Source organism: Macrotis lagotis, chromosome 1, assembly GCF_037893015.1.
Source record: "Macrotis lagotis isolate mMagLag1 chromosome 1, bilby.v1.9.chrom.fasta, whole genome shotgun sequence".
NCBI lineage: Eukaryota > Metazoa > Chordata > Mammalia > Peramelemorphia > Peramelidae > Macrotis > Macrotis lagotis.
Window position 1 is genome coordinate 759164127 of NC_133658.1, and position 20224 is coordinate 759184350.

General features: G+C 35.4%; 1 protein-coding gene across 10 annotated transcripts in view; it reads left to right on the plus strand.

Moving 5' to 3' along the window:
- Nucleotides 1–20224, plus strand: part of LOC141508112 (N-acetylated-alpha-linked acidic dipeptidase 2-like) — a 112004-nt gene that overhangs the window by 12960 nt on the left and 78820 nt on the right. For 6 of the 10 annotated variants that reach the window (XM_074216433.1, XM_074216429.1, XM_074216430.1 and 3 more), the window contains 4 exons: nucleotides 7527–7713; nucleotides 8708–8809; nucleotides 10003–10128; nucleotides 18366–18552. In XM_074216433.1, the coding sequence (XP_074072534.1) occupies nucleotides 7527–7713; nucleotides 8708–8809; nucleotides 10003–10128; nucleotides 18366–18552 (602 nt within the window). The other 4 variants (XM_074216435.1, XM_074216437.1, XM_074216438.1 and 1 more) reach the window with 4 other exon arrangements.

Genomic DNA, 20224 nt, shown 5'->3' on the forward strand with positions numbered 1-20224 from the left:
TGTATACCTTCAAGTGTCTGAAAGTTTGGCATATGGAAAAAAGGATTAAATTTGTTTTCTGTTGTCCCAAAGGACAGAAATTAAAATAATGAGTAGAAATTGGAAAGGGGCTGATTTAAGCTTGGTATTAGGAAAATAAATCTTCCTAGCACTTAGAGCTATTAAAAAATGGGGATGGGCTGCCTTGAGAGTTGAGAGTTTTCCTTCCTTGAAGGTCTCCAAATAGAGATTGAAAGATCACTTGTTAGATATCTTATATTATACTGTAGATTCCTTCTATGTATATATTGGACTAGATGGTCTTTTGAAGTTTTTCTAATTCTTAAATTATATGATTCTGTTATTCTCCATATTAAGCTGCTATAAATATTCTCTGGAAATTTTGATTCCCCCTAGGATATGATGTCAATTCTCAAGCAGTTGAAGGGCTGAGTCATAATCCCATGGTTCCAAACTATTTATTCTAATCTTTCATAATGGGTCTCACACTCAGCCACAAACCCTTCAGTTATGGTGTTAAAATAGCATTCTATTTGTCCTGCTTGAATGATTCCCAATTCATTTTTATCATTTTACTCATGATTTCATTACTGTAAATTTGCCTCCTTTGCTACTCTTCCCCTCATCTCTCAACTTCCAACAGGGTTCTTACTAGTTATTCCCCATTCCCAGGCTTGAATTTTGAAGGGGGATCCTCTTCTACCTTTCCATACTTGTCTTCTATTCCTTGTCCCCCCCACCCCCGGGCTCTCATAAAACTAAATCCTTCAACAATTAAGCCCCTAGTTTTGCAATCTATGTTGATTGGCTTTACACAGATGGTAATATAGTCTGAAATATGTAACTGACACGTGGTTGGTTAATCATGAAGTATACAGCCAATCAAGTCCTTTTTTTTTGTTTGTAGCTTTTGCAAGGCAAACAGGGTTAAGTGGTTTGCCCAAGACCACACAGCTAGGTAATTATGAAGTGTCTGAGGCCAGATTTGAACTCAGGTACTCTTGACTCCAGGGCCAGTGCTCTATCCACTGCACCACCTAGTGACCCCAACCACATACTTTCTATACAGGGTATTCTTTATGCAGGCTTCCCTCAGATGCTATCTTGCCCTGGTTATAGGCTATTTAACAAATTTACCTAAATTTCTCAGATGCTACTTACCCTCAGCTCTTGGAAAGTGGACCACAAAATAGTACTCTTACTTTTTACTGAAAGCATTTTTGTGTGATTCGAATTTGCAAGCATTGGTGGTTCCTCCCCTCCAAGGGCTTGAGGCACTCTTCCTTGTCTGCTGACCTCCAGCCCTTCTTAACCCACCATCTTCTGGTTCAGAGCTAATCTTGGGCAGAATGATATAGTGAGAAGATTGTGGATTTGTAGTCCTAATCTCCTGGGTTCCAATTGTACTTTGGTGTTCACTGCCTATTGTCTTTTGCAATTCACCTCATCTCATCAGCCTTAGTGCCTCTTCTTTTATAAGGTGAGGGAGCTGGGATAGATGGCCCTCTAAGATATCTTCTAATTTTAAATCTATGATCCTATGAGGCCATAGCCTCAGTTATGTTCTTATGGATAGCCATGGGCAAATAGCGATGTTTCCTTTCCCTAGGAAGTCCAACTATGTATGAGTTCTCCTTTCCTTTGAGACTCCAAAGAGCTGCATTGGATAGGAAGGAGATTTCCTCCAGTTAGCTCCCATCTACTGCCCAGGAAAAGAACTTTTCAGTTCCTTAACAGAGAATGCTCAGCCCACCTTTATAAATGCTTTATATTGAGGGAGCTGTTTCAATTTTTCCCATTCTCAGGGACTGTATCTTAACTTTCCTTCTTTTTCAACTGTATTTTGAATGAGATCATCTCCAAATGAACCATTTCCTAGAACTAGCTCACGTTTTGAAACCGTTTTGAAAACCTGGCCTTTGTGGGACTCGGCATTCTGATACTCATGTCCAGATGGAAGTGAGGTCTGACTAGTTGATCTATGGACAGTAATTCTTTGTCATCCATCATCTTTTTAGAACTCTGAACATGCTATGAAATTGTTTTACTTGACTTGAGTTCAAAGTCCTCAACTTCTTGATATGAAGTGCTTTTCCACTATCTTGTATTTGCCCAGGGACAGCAAAATTTTGTAATAGAAATGTCTGTCAACTGGAATTCTCAACCTTGAATTCTAACTTGTCACTGATTGTTCTTTAGTTTTTTTATGTTGAAATAGGAACAACTTTTATCTGGTCTCTTTGAGTTGAGCAACAAATTGGTACTGAGATAGAGTTCTCCCACTTTCTGAAACTCCAAAACTTGCTCAAACCAAAGGAATAAAACTTACATTGTCATTTTTAAAGTCATTTATTTAATTGGGCTCTAGACAAACCACATGCTCCTAGGGTTCACTAGTATTTTGTTCTCTAGTTAAATATTTTGAATTCACAGCACTTTTCCTTTTAATGTAGGAGACAGAAAGATTGCAATACTTCATATATATGTATATATACATATATATATATATATGTGTAGCATTCATGAACTTTTAGATAAGGGTTCAACTTTAATGAAGAGAGCTGAGTACTATGTAAAGAACTGAAATGCTCCTTTTTATAATGATGAGCTCTAGGCATATACATAGAGAACAGAAAGGGGACCTGGAAGGTGAAGAGACATATGATAATGGATGGACCTTCCATGCAGACTTGATGGCAATTGGGGAAATTAAGTTAGAAAACATGAGCCTGCTGCTTTCCAGGTGGTATGGAGTTGTTGAACTATGTCAGCAGCTATGATACCTTTAACATTATGGTATTAAAGATAGCACATGTAACTGCAGGTTCAAGAGCCCAGAGTAATCAGATTTCTCAGTAGCAGATCCACTAGGGCTAAGCAAATAGTGAGATAACGATATTGGCTTCTCCAAGGACTTTAACTCCATTCATGACATGGGTCAGGGGTGGGGAACTTTTTTTCTGCTAAGGGCTATTTGGATATTTATAACACCTTTCACAAGCTATATTTGCTCAAATTTTTAATTTATTCACTCTAAAATCTCCGAGATTTATTGAATTTTGAGTTTCTCCTGTAGTCAACTAATAACCCTTGTTCTATAGCTAGAGAGACTTTCTCTTTCATTATCAGTTTCCATAAAAAGAGGGATTGGCCCTCAGAGGGTGGGAGGAGGACATTAATCTGATTCTCTTAATAAACAAGCTCATATGATTCTCTATTTTTTTGTTCTTTACATGCATTTTAATAATTTTGATCTATTTGGGAGGAGTTGTGAGGATGTTCAAGTTTCTTTGTACTTACAGTACATGAATCAGGAGGACTTATATAAGAAGCAAGGCAAACAGGAACCTAGAGAAAATTATATATTAATATATTAGTGGTGGTAAGTGGCATGAATTGTCTCCTTAGATACCTATTTATTTGAGGATCCATGCATAGTGATGTTATAGGCTATTAATCTTAAGAGGATGCCCATGAGTTATGAAGGTTCAGGATTTTATATACTATTATGGTTTCTTGGATGGGTTGGGTTCAGTTCTAAGGTACTAGGGAAGGTGTTAATAAAAGAGAACAATGTAGGTCTTAGCTTGTGTGATAATTTTTTTTTGCAAGATAATGGGGTTAAGTGACTTGCCCAAAATCAAAAGCTTAGGTAATAAGTGTCTGAGGCAGGATTTGAACTTTGGTCCTCATAACTTCAGGGCAGATGCTCTATCCACTGCACCACCTAGTTACCCCTGTGATCTTCTTAAAACCCAGATTTCTTTCCATATTCATAGGAAGATACTTGCAAAAGGGAGTTTGTGGAAATCAGTCACTAAGGCTTTATCTCTGGTCAGTTTTACTTATTGAGCTAAAAGAGAGGAGGAAAGGGTGGGATACAAAAAATACAGAGAGCAGAGAGCAGATAGTAAGACAACTCTCTCTCTGTCTCTCTGTCTCTCTGTCTCTCTCTCTTTCTCTCTCTCTCTCTCTCTCTCTCTCTCTCTCTCTCTCTCTCTCTCTCTCTTTAGTTTTTGCAAGGCAATGGGGTTAAGTGGTTTGCTCAGGGCCACACAGCTAGGTAATTCTGAAGTGTCTGAGGTCAGATTTGAACTCAGGTACTCCTGACTCCAGGGTCGGTGCTCTATCCACTGTGCCACCTAGTCACCCCCAACCCTCTTCTTTGATCAGTGCCTCAATCCAACAGAAGCTTGGACTTGGTTTAAGATGGGTTGGCAGTGAAACAGTACAGAGGGATAACTTTATGGCATTTAAATTTAAGTTCCTAGAAACAATATGTGGGGAGGGAGGAGCTGTGGGTTTACCTGGAAAGGAAACTTTTGCTACCTGGCTAGAATATGTCACAGCTATTTCTGGTTGGGAAGTGATGCAGAAGAATATAGGTAGGATTTTACTAGAAAACCTGAGAATATTGTATTTGAAGATAGAATGCCTTGAACTTTGACTCCTCACTTTTACTAGTTTATGACACAGAACATAGAGGACTAAATTTAAATGCCTCCCCAAAGGAGGAAGAAATAGTTTCCTGCTTTGTGCAAAGGTCAGAGTGTAGATTATCACAGAGAGCAGTGACAGTAATGATTGGGGGGAAGTTGGGGGAGAGGGTTTGACCTGCTGCCTTAAAACCATCCCCTTCTTACTAACTTCTTGGAACCAATTTAATGGCTCTGGGATAGAGCATATGGATAAAGCAGTTTCCCAGGATCGATCTTAAAAAAAAAAAAGATGGAAAGTTTAAAATTTTGAATGGATTTACTAGCCCCTGTGCTCATCCTATAATTAATTAAAATTATGATTAACCCCCTAACCCTTATACTGAATTTCTCAGCTGATCATTCCCTTCTTTCTGTGCTAAAGTTTCTGAAACTCATTTTCTCTGAAACTCTCTCCATGGTAGTGGATTTCAATGCTTTCTCATTGACCTCTGCTATTTTTCTTTAGCTTCCTGTGAGCTGATAGTGAGATTCAGCTTTCTACTTGTAGGACTCTGCCAGTACTTTGATTATGTTGAATTGACCTCAAATCAATGCCTAAACCCTAGATACAAATGCCTCTCTTTAGCACATAAAGCCCTTCAGAATGTGGTCCAACCTAGCATCTGACATTGCACATTAATTTCCCTTTGGCATAGTGTTACTGACAACTGGGCCTCCTAGAATAGTTTAATTCTTGCCTCTAAGACATTGTGCTGACTCCTTGGAATATTCTTCCTCTTTCCCTCCACCTTCCTGAATCTCTGTATCACTTAATGGTTCAGTTTAGGATGCCTACTCATAAAAGAACTCTTTCCTAATGTCCCAATTGTTAGTGCTCATGGACAAACTCAAACAAGTTTGTATTTTCTTAACTGTTTACATGTATCCCCACCTCCTGAAGGATTATATAGAAGACATAGGTTAACAGAAACTAATGTTCTAAAGTTATCAAATTGTGCAGGTTATTCTCATTGAGGTTCTCTTAAGCTATGGGTAGTATAGCTCAGCAGGGAGTGAATATTAAGCTCAGAAACACTAATCATAGATATGATTAATTACTCATAATATCATCATCCTAGCTCTCTAATTTGGACTTCTGGTCCATAAGCCTTTGTCTTCTCCCTGCCTATTGCTTTCCCTATCTCCAAGTCATTTTTTTCACCAGCAATCAGATTAATCATCAGATGTCTTTAGGGGTTCCTTATTGCCTTGTACATTATATATAAACTCCTTAACCTGGAATTTAAGATCTTCCATAGTCTGGAAGTTTCAATCTACCTTTCCATGAACTTAATTAATGGGGAAGCCATATGTCTTTCACTCAACTATGTTTGCACATTCATACAAATTCTCCTTCAAATATAGTCACTCCTCCCTTTAACCCATTGTTGAAAGGCCATATAGCATGAATAGAGCATTGGGCTTAGAATTAGGAACACCTAGTTTTGAATCCTGCTTCATACTTTGATACAGAAAGGGCAGATGGGTTGCAGTTATGATACCCTGGTGAACCTGAGTAAATCATGTCATCTGTCGCAGACTCAATTTTCTCATCTATAGAATGGGGTTTTGTTTTCTCTAAAGGGAAGAAAAAACCTATAAAAATTTTCTGTGAAAAACCATTAGTTCTGACAAAAATAGTATCTTTCAAATCTTCTCAAGAACAGAATCTGTTGTCACTGTAACTTTGGATATTTTGCATATTATGGACAAACCAAAAAAAATTAATCTTTAAGGCACTGAATATGATAACTGAGGTACCTTTTGTTCTTCCTCATAAAGTTGATTTTAAACTATGAGCAACTCTTGGTTTTCCACATGTAAAATAGCCACCTTCTGGATTACATGTACCAAGATGTTAATTCTAAGCCAGCTCAACCTTTTCTCCCTCTTTTCATATTTTGGGCCACTTCTCCCTGCTCCTAGCCTGTGCTCCAGGAACAAGAATACACAATTCGGGAGATAATTTGCTAGGAAAAAATGAAAACTTCATTCTATTTCAAGAATAAATAGAATCACAGAATTTGAATGGAAGATACACTTGTGTAACTCAAACCTGAAGAGGAATTTTCCTTATAAAGTGGTCAATCCAGACTATGCTTCTCTACAGTGATGGGGAGCTGATTGAAATATGATATAACACAATCTGACCCAATTTGGCTGATTCTATTTGTTAGAAAATGCTTTTTTTATTTCTATATTGAGCCGAAAGTTGACCTAAGAATAAAAGTGACCTATAAGACATTTAATTTTTTTAATGTATTTTTACATTTTGTAATTGTTCTCTTCCATTAAACGGTATCCAAAAAGCATATTTTTTTGTTTTTTCCAGGTGTCCTCTGAATGACCCTAGGGTCAGGTTGTCTCTTGCTTTCCTTGAATGTGGGAGATGTTTCTCTAGCTTCTCCTCAGGACAATCCTAGTTAGGGAAGGGATCAATGACCCAAAAAGAGAAGGATCTGGAAATGTTTCTTTAAATAGCAGATCTTATCAGTTTTATGAACTCACAGCTCTCAACAATTCTATTGCATCCTGAAACATAACATGCCAGTACTTGCTTTAATCTCTGTACTGGGGAGTCAGATCCAAATTTGCCTAACATGAATTTTGGCAAATTCTGAGAGATTTTTTTTGAAAAATCTGTTTCTTGATTGGCAGTAAAGAGTGTTACTCTTGGTACAGAGGACATTTGGATTGCAGACATAATTATGGATCATAGTACCATTCCAAGAATCTCCTGTTAGCTTATTCCTTTGCTTTTTATGAACACATTTGCACTATTCACTGGAGTTGGACTCAAAAGTGATGACCTAGAGTGATCAGTTCTGGAAACACTTGTGAAAGTAGCAGTGAATTTACTAAATATTAAAGATAGTGCATATCTAGAAAAGTCTGACTTCAGGCTTTGATCAGAACAGAACACAAGCAGAAATAAGTTCATATACTTCAATTATTTGCTCAAGCAAACTCTCATTGCAAAGTGGAGGATTATAAAGTCTTCATTTGAACATAGTGCCCACCTCACTCTGTATTTTGATTTCATTTTAGTTCTTTTACAAAGGTTCCTCATCTGGCAGGAACAAACCAGAACTTCCTTCTTGCAAAGCAAATCCAAAAAGAGTGGAAGAAATTTGGACTGGACACTGCTGAAATGGTTTATTATGATGTCCTCCTATCTTATCCTAATGCCACAAATCCCAATTATATCTCAATTGTTGATGATCATGGAATTGAGGTGAAAACTCTGATTATTCTTTAAACATATGGGATTATTTTATAATTTAATTAATTAGTGTAATGGACCAAGGTTTGATGAGAGCTCTAAGTTAGAGTCAAATCATTTCTAACTGGGATTAAGGGAGTTTTCATGGTTAAATTGGTTTTGAGGATAGACCTTTTTAAAATCTGATAAAATTTTAATAAGCATAGAAAAATAGCATGAGGGGAGAATATGCCAGACCTAGGAGGGGATACTCTGAGCAAAAGTCAAAAGTCAGGGAAGAGTGGAATATGCATGATGGGCAAGAAGTTGCCTAGTTTGACTGGAGAAGACGATAAAACATAAAAGGCATTGAAGATATCAGATGGTATGGGAATGGATACATGAGGATAAAGAATTTAAACTTTATTCATTTGACAATAGGGAGTAATTTAAAAGTTTTGAGAAGAGGATTGGTAATGCCTGAACTAAAGGAAGATGAATCTGGAAGTGGTATGAAGGATGGATTGAAGAAGAAAAGTGAAAGAAAAAAGACAGATTAGAAGTTTTTATAGTGGTCTGGGCAGGTAGTAATAAAGGCAAACAAGACTTTAATGGTGCAAGTAGAAAGGAAGGGATGGATTCAAGAGAAATTGAGAAAGTAGGACTTTGTGACTGATGGAATTTGGGTGGTTGAAGGGGAGAGGGAATTGTTGAAAATACAAAACATCAAAGATTAATGTGACTAGGTGAATATTCCAGTAGTTCCATTGACGGAAATAGAGATGATGCTCTGTTGTTATAATAGAAAAGTAGTTTTTGAGGTAAAGATCAGAAGTTGGGTTATTGATATTTTGAATTGATGATTAAAATCATTAAATTCTTCAGTTCTCTTAGAATTTTCTCATCGAATTACACGTGGTATTAAGGGTAGGATTGGGAACATTGCCTTTTTATATATAACTTATGAGCAAAATGTATTATTATTTAATAACATATCCAATAAAACTTATGGTGTCTCCCCTCCTAGATTTTCAATACTTCATTATTTGAGATGCCCAAAGATGGATATGAAGATGTTTCAGAAATTGTTCCACCATATAATGCGTACTCGGCTCAAGGCACACCAGAGGTAAAGTAAAAGATATGGCCTTTTGAAATCTTAAAAAAATTATTTAATGATATGAAATCTTGTGTAGAGGTCTGAGCACATGGTATTGACTGACTGCCCTCAAGAGCTCATCTTTTAAGTTTATATAACATTTTAAGACTAAGATTTAGTAAAACACAGACATTTAGGGAAACACAAGACACTGTCCTTGGAAGTAATTAAGAGAGAAATTGTTGACTATACCCTTATATTCATAAAAGGTTATTCTAACTCTTTTGCATCCAGAGTCTTCTTATTTCCTTCCCCCTCCTCTTACCCTGCATCCTGATTGATGAGTGCCTTATATAATAATAGACCACACTAGCAGCCATGTTTCTCTTTACTCCCTATCTTCTCATCTGCCTCCCTGCTTCCAGTTGTATAACTGTGATCCCTCCTGTTCCCTTTTCTAATTCTGGAACTATAATCAAATCAATATTGCTGTTGCTCCATGAAAAAGTGTATCATTTTAATTCTTTATTACTTCAGTCATTCCTGTAATTTTTCAAACCACAATACTTGTGCAAGTGGGAAGTCAGCACTCCTCTGGTTTGGATTATCTTGTATAAAAATAGAAGCTTTTTGAGGGTAAGTTTTGTTTTATTTTTCTTTTGCATCCTCAGTGTTTAGAGTAGTGCTTGTAAGCATTTAATTTTTTTTATTCATGCATTTTGAACTGACTTTTGACCTTTTTAAAAAAATGTTTATTTATTGCAAGACAATGGGGTTAAGTGACTTACCCAAGGTGTCACAGCTAAGGTAATTATTGAGTGTCTGTTCAAATTTGAACTCAGGTCCTCCTGGCTCCAGGGCCAGTGCTCTATTCACTGCACTACCTATCTGCCCCTTATGACCTTTTTTTTGATAATAGAAATGCTTAAAATAATGCTATAGTTAGATTTTTACAATAGATTTTGGTTTTTAATTATGATTAGGGTAAATCATAATGATCACTTGAAATTGAGTTATTAAATTATTAAAATGTACATGCCATATGTTGTCACTTCCTTGACATAGTCAAGTGTCAACATAAATATGAACCAAAGTATGTAATGAAAATGGAAAGACAGTTTGAGGTTCTTTTGTATTAGGGTGCAAATTGATTCTTTGGTTGACTTCTTAATGATGCTATCAGTTTATCATAATCTTAAAATTTTTATCTTTTTTCCATCTAGGGAAATCTTATATATGTGAACTATGCACGTACTGAAGATTTTTTCAAGCTAGAACGGGACATGAAAATCAACTGCTCTGGAAATATTGTTATTGCTAGATATGGGAAAATCTTCAGAGGAAATAAAGTAAGATTATTTTGGGGAACAGAAGAGAGAGGGTGTTTCTTCTCAAATGTAGATGATTGGAAATGGTGGTTGTAGAAATCCCTTCCCAAAATATTAATTTTTCTTGTTGCAAAGAAAATCCTGTTATAATATTAATAGAGGTGTCTATAAATGAGGGTAGTTTAAAAGTTGAGCACTTGACTGAAATTGCCTTTAGCTCCATAGACTCTTTAGAATTGAAAGGGACCTTATGTAGTGAGATTATCATAGGAGAGCAGAAAAAGTTCTGCATCTTGACCCAGAGCACCTTATTTCAAAATATAATATTAACTGTGTAACTTTGGGGTAAGTTAATTAACCCACCTGGGCCTCATTTCTTTTTTCAATTGAAATTTAATTTTTCCAAATACATGCATAGGTAGGTTTTAGCATTTATTTAGTATTTGCAAATTTATGAATTCAACATTTTTCTACCATCCTTCCTTCTCTTCCTCCTCACCATGACAGTGAACAGTCTGATAAAATTTGTACATGTAATGTACATGAATGTTTAACACATTTCCATATTAGTTATGTGGTGAAAGAGGAACTAAAACTAAGGAGAAAAGAAAAAACTGAGAAAGGAAAAATATAGATGTGAACATAGTATGCTTTGCTCTGCATTCAGACCCTATAGATTTGTTTCTCTGGATTTGGATGGCATTGTCCATAGCAAATCCCTCAGGAGTTGCATTCATCATACTTATTTATCTTACAATGTTATTAGTGTATATTATGTTTTTCTTGGTTCTGCTCACATTTCTTGCAAGACTTTCTAAGCTATCTAACCACTTCTGACCACTCATGATTTCTTATAGAACTCTTATAGTTACTCTATAACATTCATATACCATAATTTTTTTTAGCCATTCCTCAACTGATGAACATTCCCTCACTTTTGAATTTTTGGGAAATTGGGAAAGAATTGCTATAAATATTTTTGAACATGTGACATTTTCTGTTTTTATGATTTCTTTGGGATATTATAAAGCTGGAATTGGCTTGATTGAATCAATGGATACGAGCAGTTTTATTGCCCTTTGATCATAATTCCATATTGCTCTCTAAAATGGCTGGGTCAGTTCAGAACTCTATCAACAATTCATTAATGTCCCAGTTTTTCCCCATCCTCTCCAATATTGATCATTTTCCTTTGTTGTCATCTTAGCCAATCCGGTAGGTGTGATATGGTACCTCAGAGTGTTTAATTTGTATTTCTCCAATCAGTAATGATTTGGAGCATTTTTTCACATGACTAGAAATCGCTGTAATTTTTTCAGCTGAAAACTGTTCGTAACCTTTGACCATTTATCAATTGGGGAAAGTGATTTTATAAATTTGATTCAGTTCTCTATTTTAGAAATGAGTCCTTTATTAGAAACCCTAGCTGAAAAAATTGCTTCCCAACTTTCTGCATTCTTCCTAATCTTGACTTCATTGGTTTTATTAGTGGAAAACCTTTTTAACCTCATTATACAATTTATAACAATATTTATTTCTTGTTGGGTCATAAATTTTTCTCCCCTCTCCATAGATCCGACAGATAGAATATTTCTTGTTCTCATAATTGGTATATGGTATCACCCTTTATGTCTTGATGTTGTCCATTTTGACCTTATTTTGTAAAAAAGGGTGTGAGATGTGGATCTATGCCTGGTTTTTGCCATACTATTTCTCGAGTTTTTCCAGCAGGATTTATTGAATAATGAATTCTTATCCCAGAAACTAGTATCTTCTAGGTTATCAAATAGTTGATTTACTATAGTCATTTACTACTATTTCTTTTGTACATATTCTAATACACTGATACATTACTCTTATTACTTAAATAGTACTAGGTAGTTTTGATTACTGCTACTTTATGTTACATAAAGATCTGGTACATCTTCCTTTGAATATTTTTTTTACCAATTTGCTTAATGGTATTCCAGGTGAATGTTGTAACAATCTTTTTCAAGCTCTGTAAAATATGTTTTTGTAGTTTGATTGGCATGGCACCAAATAGGTCATTTAATTTGGTTAGATTTGTCATTTTTATATCAGTTCAACCTAATTATGAGGAATTGACATTTTCCCAATTGTTTAGATCTGACTTTATTTGTGTGAAAAGTATTTTGTTATTATGTTCATGTAGTTCCTGGGTTTGTCTTGGGAGGTATATTTCCAAGTAGTTTATAGAATTTTTCTTTCTTGACTTTTATTAATCAATTGTAGAGATACTGATGATTTATGTGGATTTAATTTATCTTTCAATCCTGTTACTTTGTTAAAGTTGTTTCAAGTGTTTTTAGTTGATTTTCTAGGGTTCTCTAAGTATACCATCATATCATCTGCAAAGAGTGAAAATTTTTCTTCCTCAATGCCAATTTTAATTCCTTCAGGTTTTGGACTTTTAAAAAATGTTTTGTTTATTTTTCCAACTACATGCAACAGATTTCAACAATCTCTTATTTGCAAAGTTTTGAGTTTTACATTTTTCTTCCTCCTTCCCTTCCCCCCTGCCCTGATGGAAAGCAATCTAATATAGGCTATATATACACATGTATAACCATGTAAAGCTAACATTTCTAATATCATATTGAATAGTATTGGTGATAATGGGCATCCTTGTTCACTCCTGATCTTATTGTAAATGCTCCTAGTTTATCCCTATTACATATACTGTTTATTGATGGTTATAGTTACTGCTTATTATTTTAAGGAAAACTCCATTTTTAATAAGAATTGGGTGTTGTATTTTGTCAAAGGCTTTTTTAGCATCTGTTCAGCTACTCATGATTTCTGGGTTTTTTTGTTATTGATATGATCAATTATGTTGATTGATTGTTTTCCTAATATTGAACCATCCCTGCCTATGAATCATACCTAGTCATGGTGTATTATCCAGTAATAACTTGTTGTAATTTCTCTGCTAAAATTTTATTTAAGATTTTTCCATCAATGTCATTAGGGAGATTGGTCTATAATTTATCTATCTCTTCCTTGTTTAGGTCTAGGCAACCATAATGGTGTCACAAAATGAATTTAGCAGGACTTACTCTATTTTTAAAATAGTTTCTATAAAATTGGAATTAATTGCTCCATAAATGTTTGTAAATTCATCTGAGCCTAGAGATTTTTTTTCTTAGGGAGTTTATTGATGGTTTCTTCAATTACTTTTTCTGAAATGGGGTTATGTAAGTATTTTATTTCCTTTCTGTTAATCTGGGTAGCTTATTTTTTAAAATATTCATGCATTTCACAGATTGTCAAATTTGTTGGCATATAGTTGGACAAAATGCTCCAAATTACTACTCTTAATTTCCTCCTCATTGGTGACACATTCATCCTTTTCATTTTTGACATGGTGATTTAGTTTTCTTTCTTTTTTCTTAAAATCAGATTTTTTCCCCATAAAACTAGCTCTTAGATATATTTATTAGTTCAATGGTTTTCTTTCAGTTTTATTGATTTCTTTGATTTTTCAGACTTTCTAATTTGGTATTTAATTTATAATTTTTAGTTCTTTTTCTAGCTTTTTGAAGTTGTATGCCCAACTCACTGATCTCTTTCTCTATTATTCATATAACCCTTTAGAGATATAAAATTGTGTGATGTCTCATTGTCGTAATTGTCTAAGAGGAAATTATTACTTTGATTTCAATGACCCTTTATTATATGTAATTTTATTACTTCCATGATTGAAAAGGATGCATTTACTTTATTTGATTGATGTTTTGTGCCCTAGTACATGTTAATTTGGGTATAGGTGCCAAGTACTACAAAGAAAAAGGGATATTCATTTCTATCCCTATTCAGTTTTCTCCAGAGGTCTATCATATCTTAAGTTTTCTAAAATTCTATTCACCTTCTTAACTTCCTCGTTTATTTTGTGGTTACATTTGTCTAATTCTGAAAGAGGGAAGTTGAGGTCCCCCACTATTATAGTTTTGCTATTTTTCTCCCTCTAATTTGATTAGTTTCTCCTCCAAAAAATAGAATGCTATACCACTTAGTGAATTTATGTTTAATAATTATATTACTTCATTGGTTATGGTGCCTTTTACGAATATATAGTTTCCTTCTTTAAGCCTTTTAATGAGATGTATTTTTGCTTTTGCTTGTCTGAGATCGGGGTTGCTATCCCTGATTTTTACTTCCGAAGCAGAAGTAACTTCAAATGTATTTCTTGTAAACAACACATTGTAGGATTCTGTTTTTTAATTCATTATTCTGTCTGTTCCATTTTATAGGAGGGTTGATCCCATCACATGTACAGTTAAGATAAATAAAACTGTATTTCCCTCCACGTTATCTTCCCCATCTTATACTTTACTCTTTCCTTTCTCCTTATTCCACCTCACCAATGTTTTGCTCCTTTTCCCACTTAACTTTTCTTTTAAATTTTAACTTTACTTTTACTTTCACCTTTTCTTTTATTAGTCCCTTCCTTCTCTTTCTTTCCCTTCCCTTCCAGCCCACCTGCCCCTTCCCTGTAGGGTAGGATAGATTTTTAAACCTAATTGGGAATGTATGTTAATTCTCTCTTTGAGCCTAATATGATGAGAGTAGGATTTACTTAGTGTTCACATTCTCCCTTCCCTTTTTTCCCACCATAATAATCTTTTTGCCTCTTTACATGGTGTTATTTATCCCTCTAATGCCTAGCTTTCTCTTAGTATAATCCTTTTTTTCATGGCTCTGTCTTGTAACCACAATTCCTCTGTGGAAATTTACTACTTTTATCTCTAATTCTCAAGAGTGGGTTGATTCAATGATTTTTAAGTAATATTGTCTCAATCACTTCATACCCACAGCCTCTAACCAAGTACAATTCCCTCTTCTGTTCCACTTTTCAAGAGTCATAAATAATAATATCAAATTATAATCAATTTATACCATACCCACTTTTCAGGTGTCCTCTATAGACTTTTAATTCTCATGAGAAAAAGGATCAAGTAAAGTAAAATCACTTCATGAACCATTTATACCCTCTCCCCCTAAGTTCACTCCCTCTATTTGTAGTTAAAGTATTAAGTAAAGTAAAATCACTTAATGATCTATTTATGCCCAGCATCTCTTAAATATACTCCTCCATTCTGTTTCTATAGCAATAACAGCCCTTGTTAACTTATAGTAATTAACATCCCTTGTTTTACCAAGTAAATCAAGATCACTTCATGATTTATTTAGATATAGATGGTCTAAGTGCACTGCCTTCCCCTGTTCCTATAGAAATAGAATCTGCATAAGAAAAATCACTTCATGCCTTTATATCCTTAACTTCCAGGTACAAGCCCTCCAACTATATTCAATTCTATTAGCTACGGTATTGGCTAAAGACTCTTCATTCATAGTCATCCTATACTTATACCCTCTCTTTACATGCTTTTTTTTTAACTATCCTAAGAAATAAAATTTTCAAGAACTTATAAGTATTATCTTCCCTTATAGGGATATATTCAGTTTAATATTATTGACTAGAGTTTTTTTCCCTTCCTGTTTACCTTTTTATACATTTCTTGAGTCAGATTTGAAGATCAAATTTTCTGTTCAATTCTGATCTTTGTGTCAGAAAATTTTGAAAGTCCTCTTATTTATTCCATTGAAAGTTCATTTTTTGGGGTACCGGCGCAGTGAATAGAGTACCAGCCCTGGAGTCAGAAGGATCTGAGTTGAAATACAGTCTCAGACACTTAATAATTACCTAGCTGAGTGACCTTGGGGAAGTCACTTAAACTCCATTGCCTTAAAAAATAAAAATTTTAAAAAAAATTTAAAAAGAAAGTTCATCATTTCCCCTGAAATAATATGCATAATTTGGTAGGATAGCTAATTTTTGGTTGTAATACAAGGTCCTTTGGCCCTCCAGATTATCATTTTCCAGACCCTCTGATTCTTTAATGTTGAAGCTAATAAATCTGCATAATTCTAACTGTGGTGCCTTGGGATTTAATTTGCTTCTTTTTGGATGCTTGCATGATTTTCTCCTTTAGCCACAATTTGGCCACACTATTCCAGGATCTCTTTCTGGAGGTGATTGATGAATTCTTTTAAGGACTATTTTGTCTTCTTGTTCTAGAATATTAGGGCAGTTTTCTATGAAAATTTCCTGAAAAATATTTTCCAGGCTTCCTCTCTCTCTCTTTTTTTTGCAAGGCAAATGGGGATTAGGTGACTTGCCTAAGGTCACACAGCTAGGTAATTATTAAGTGTCTGAGGCCGGATTTGAATTCAGGCCCTCCTGAATATAGGGCTGGTGCTCTTTTCCACTACACCACCTAACCACCCCTCTCTTTTTTTTTAATTGAGGCTTTCAGGTAGACCAATATTCATAAATTATCTCTCATGAATCTATTTTCTGGGTTGTTTTGTTTTTCTTCTAAATTTTGTAGCTTTTTGCTTTTGTTTGATGGAATCTTGGTGTTTCATAGAATCTTTAGTTTCCATTTGTCCAATTCTAATTTTTAGGGCTTTATTTTTTTTAAGTTAGTTTTCAGTGTTTCCTTTTCCAGTTGATTACTTTTACTTTTAAATGCATTGTTTTCCTTTTCTTGTTTACTTTTTGATGAGTTTCATTCCTTTTCCAGTTTGTTGATTTTATTTTTAAAGGAGCTGATGTCTTCAATTTTTCATACTTCTCCCCTATGACTCATTTATTTTCTATATTTTTCTTCTTCCTTTCTTCTTTGATTTTTCAAATTTTTTTGAGTTCTTCCTTGGAGTCTTGGATTTGAGACCAGTTCATAAATTCCTTTGAGACTTCACATGTAGACAATCTGTTGCTGCTTTTCTCTTCTGAAATGATCTTTATATCACTATGATCATTAATAGTAGCTTTCTATGTTTAGTGTTTTTTTTTCTGATTGTTGAGTTCTGCTTTTGGGATTTCTGGAGTATAATCTCAAGGTTTTTGTGCTGGGGCTGGGATCTGGTCCCTGGCTTATCACTTGCCAAGACATTGTCTACGTAGAGTTTTGTTTCCTCCTTTATGCCAAGGTGTTTGCCTATATATTGGTTTCTTTCCAACACACTCCCATCTGTTGCATCATAGTTCCCAGCTTGGACTTTGTTTTCCAGTCTGGGTTTGGAACCCTCCTGCCATGCTGGCTTGCTCAGCTGAGACTTGAGCCATGTTGTGGCTAAGAGCTTTCTGTTAGATTTCCTTCTGAACTCCAGCACTCTATCCACCAAACCACTTTGCTTCTTAAACTCTTTTTATTTTGAAGAAGTGATGATTTTCACTGAATCTGAGGATAAGGGGCAGGGGGACTCAGGAAAGTTTTCATGGAGGAGGAAGCTGCATCTAAATTGGACATAGAAGAAAGGGAAAAACTTCAACAAGCAATATGAACAAAAGCACAGAGAAGGGGAAAAGAGAGGATTAGAATAGGAGATGAAAATAAATAACTAAAATAAGTAAAAGAATGAAATAAAAATAGGTAAATGAGAGACTGATTTGTAAAGGATCTTGAATGCCAGCATGAAGAATTTATTGTCTACTTAAGTGTAGGGTAATAGAGGTGGACTGAGGGTTTTTTAACAGAGTAAAATAACATGATAATAGCAGACTATTAGGGAGATTATTCTGATTTAGATTGATGGAATGTTATTCATAGATCTTGAATTTTGAAAGGAATATTAGAAGTCTTAACTCCAAAGCTTTCATGTTATGGATGCAGACACTGAGATGTCCAGAGAAGGTCATAAAAGTAAAAATAATTGGGATCACAGCTGTGCATATGGTGACTTAAGGTTTACTAAGTGCTGTGTGCACATCATATTTAAACCTTCTAACCACTCTGTCAGGTAGATAATATAGAAATAAGATGTATTTTATAGATGAGGAAACTGAAACTTAGGTAGCAAGCACAGAGCTAGTATTAGAAGTCATATGTTTTAACACCAAATTCAATGCTTTTTCTACTATGCTACAATATCATCTTATGGAGGATGGATTGGAGAAGGAATAGCCTGAAGGTAAGAAAAATAGTTATATAGTTTAATTCAATAATCATTTATTAAACTCGTATGGTATGCTAGCCATCTAGATGAAAATAAAGACTAGGCCCCTGAGCTAGTGTGGTAGCAGTGGGCCTGGAAAAAGGGAGAGAAGAAGATTTATCTGTGAGAGACACTGTGATGGGAGAAGCAGCAGCACTTGGTAACTAGATGTTAGAGAGGCTCCAGGAACCAAGTGTTGCCATTTTGGCTTTATTTATTTTATGTTGGCTTTGCAGGTTAAGAATGCCATGTTAGCTGGAGCCATAGGTATTATCTTATATTCAGATCCAGCTGATTACCTTGCTCCTGGGGTTGAACCCTATCCTAATGGATGGAACCTTCCTGGAGATGTTGCCCAGCGAGGAAATGTATTAAACCTGAATGGAGCTGGTGATCCTCTCACTCCAGGGTACCCAGCTAAAGGTGAGCAACATATATGTTACACAATTTGTGCCTTTCCAAACTATCACAAGCCTTCCTGATTTAATAGTACCATAAACATTTGGGGTGGGGATTAAAATAGCATCCTGGAGTTCATAAAATGGTTTGATTTATAAGAGTTCATATACTCCAAACTCTTCATATTAAAGAAAGGGAAGTTGAGGTATGCAGAGAAGTTAAATATTAAATGATTTTTACTAAATACTTAAAATACACATTTTCATGTGTCATATCATTTTTAGTGTTATTTATTTAAGACAGTGGGTTTAAGTGATTTTCCCAAGGTCACACAGCTAGGCAGCTATTAATTGTCTGAGACTGAATTTGAACTCAGGTCTTCCTGACTCCAGGGCCAGTGTTCTGTCCATCGCACCACCTACTTGCCTCCTGTCATATCAGTGTTAATATGAATAACATTTTATAGGAATTTTCTTGCTTTGGTGGCTAGGGTATGGATGTATTTAGTGCTTGAAATTCATCTGTGCATTCAGAGTGTAGAGAATACACTAGTAGTGAACCACCAAATCCCAAAATACCTGCTAGAATAACAGACCTCAGAATGGTGAGTTTCAGGACTCCTTAATTTTCTTTGTCTTTATCCTTTTTGACCTTTCATGATGTAAAACAAAACATTAATCACTGACTGTGTGTATGGCATTATGCTGAGTGCTGGCAATACAAATTAGAAAGAAAAACAGTTCCTACTCTTACAGTCTAATGGAAAAGACATATACTTTGGGAACTACAGTATACACCAGGAACTAGAGTGTATGGGAAGCGTGTGGTTCAGGGATGATGGTAGTGGAGTTGAATCCAAGGAATGTGGCTAGTAGAAATGCAAAGTGGCTAGACTTCTGGTCCCTCTTTGAATGAGAAGAAGTTTATGTTCCACTTTCCAGACCTCTGGTCATAGGGACGGAGGCTTCTGAGGATCCTGATGGGGGCAACATTTAACACTGCTGATCACCTTGTACTCTGGGAGACTCCATCCTGGGAAGATCTTGAGATTATCTGGTCCTTCTGCCAGCTGAACTGACAAGCATTCAAACTTCTGAAGAGGGCAATTCTAATGGTCCTGAATGGCTCACATAAGATTTTCCTAAAGACCATTTTATGGAGAACACACAAGGCAAGCACCTACCCAGTTAGCTCTAAAGACGCTCTCAAGATCTCCCTGAAGAGCTTCAGCATAGATGGTGAGAAATGGTAGATGCTGGTGCAGAGCCACTCAACCTGGCATGCCTGCATTGAAGGAGTCTCTGCACTCTGAAAGCAGAGCCTCACAGAACCCTAGCTCTCTGTTGAACCTCTTCTCTTCTCTCTTCATATTCCATCAGTAATCTCATCAGCTCTCATTTGTTGAGTAATCATTTCTATGCACTTAACTCCTAAATATAGTCCACAATTCTGTTAAACTTAATTCCCATGTCTCAAACCACCTGTTAGACAATATTACTTGATGTTCCATAGAAATAGAAACTGTGTGTCCAAAGTAATTCATTCTCTTTTCTCTAAAACTAAATCCCAATATCTTCCTTCCTCTTTTTGTTAAGGATACCACCATCCTGCCAGTCACTCAGGTTCATAATCTGACATCCTCAATTTTCCTTTTTGCCTCATCCTTGATAACCAGTCATTTGCCAACTCTTAAAAG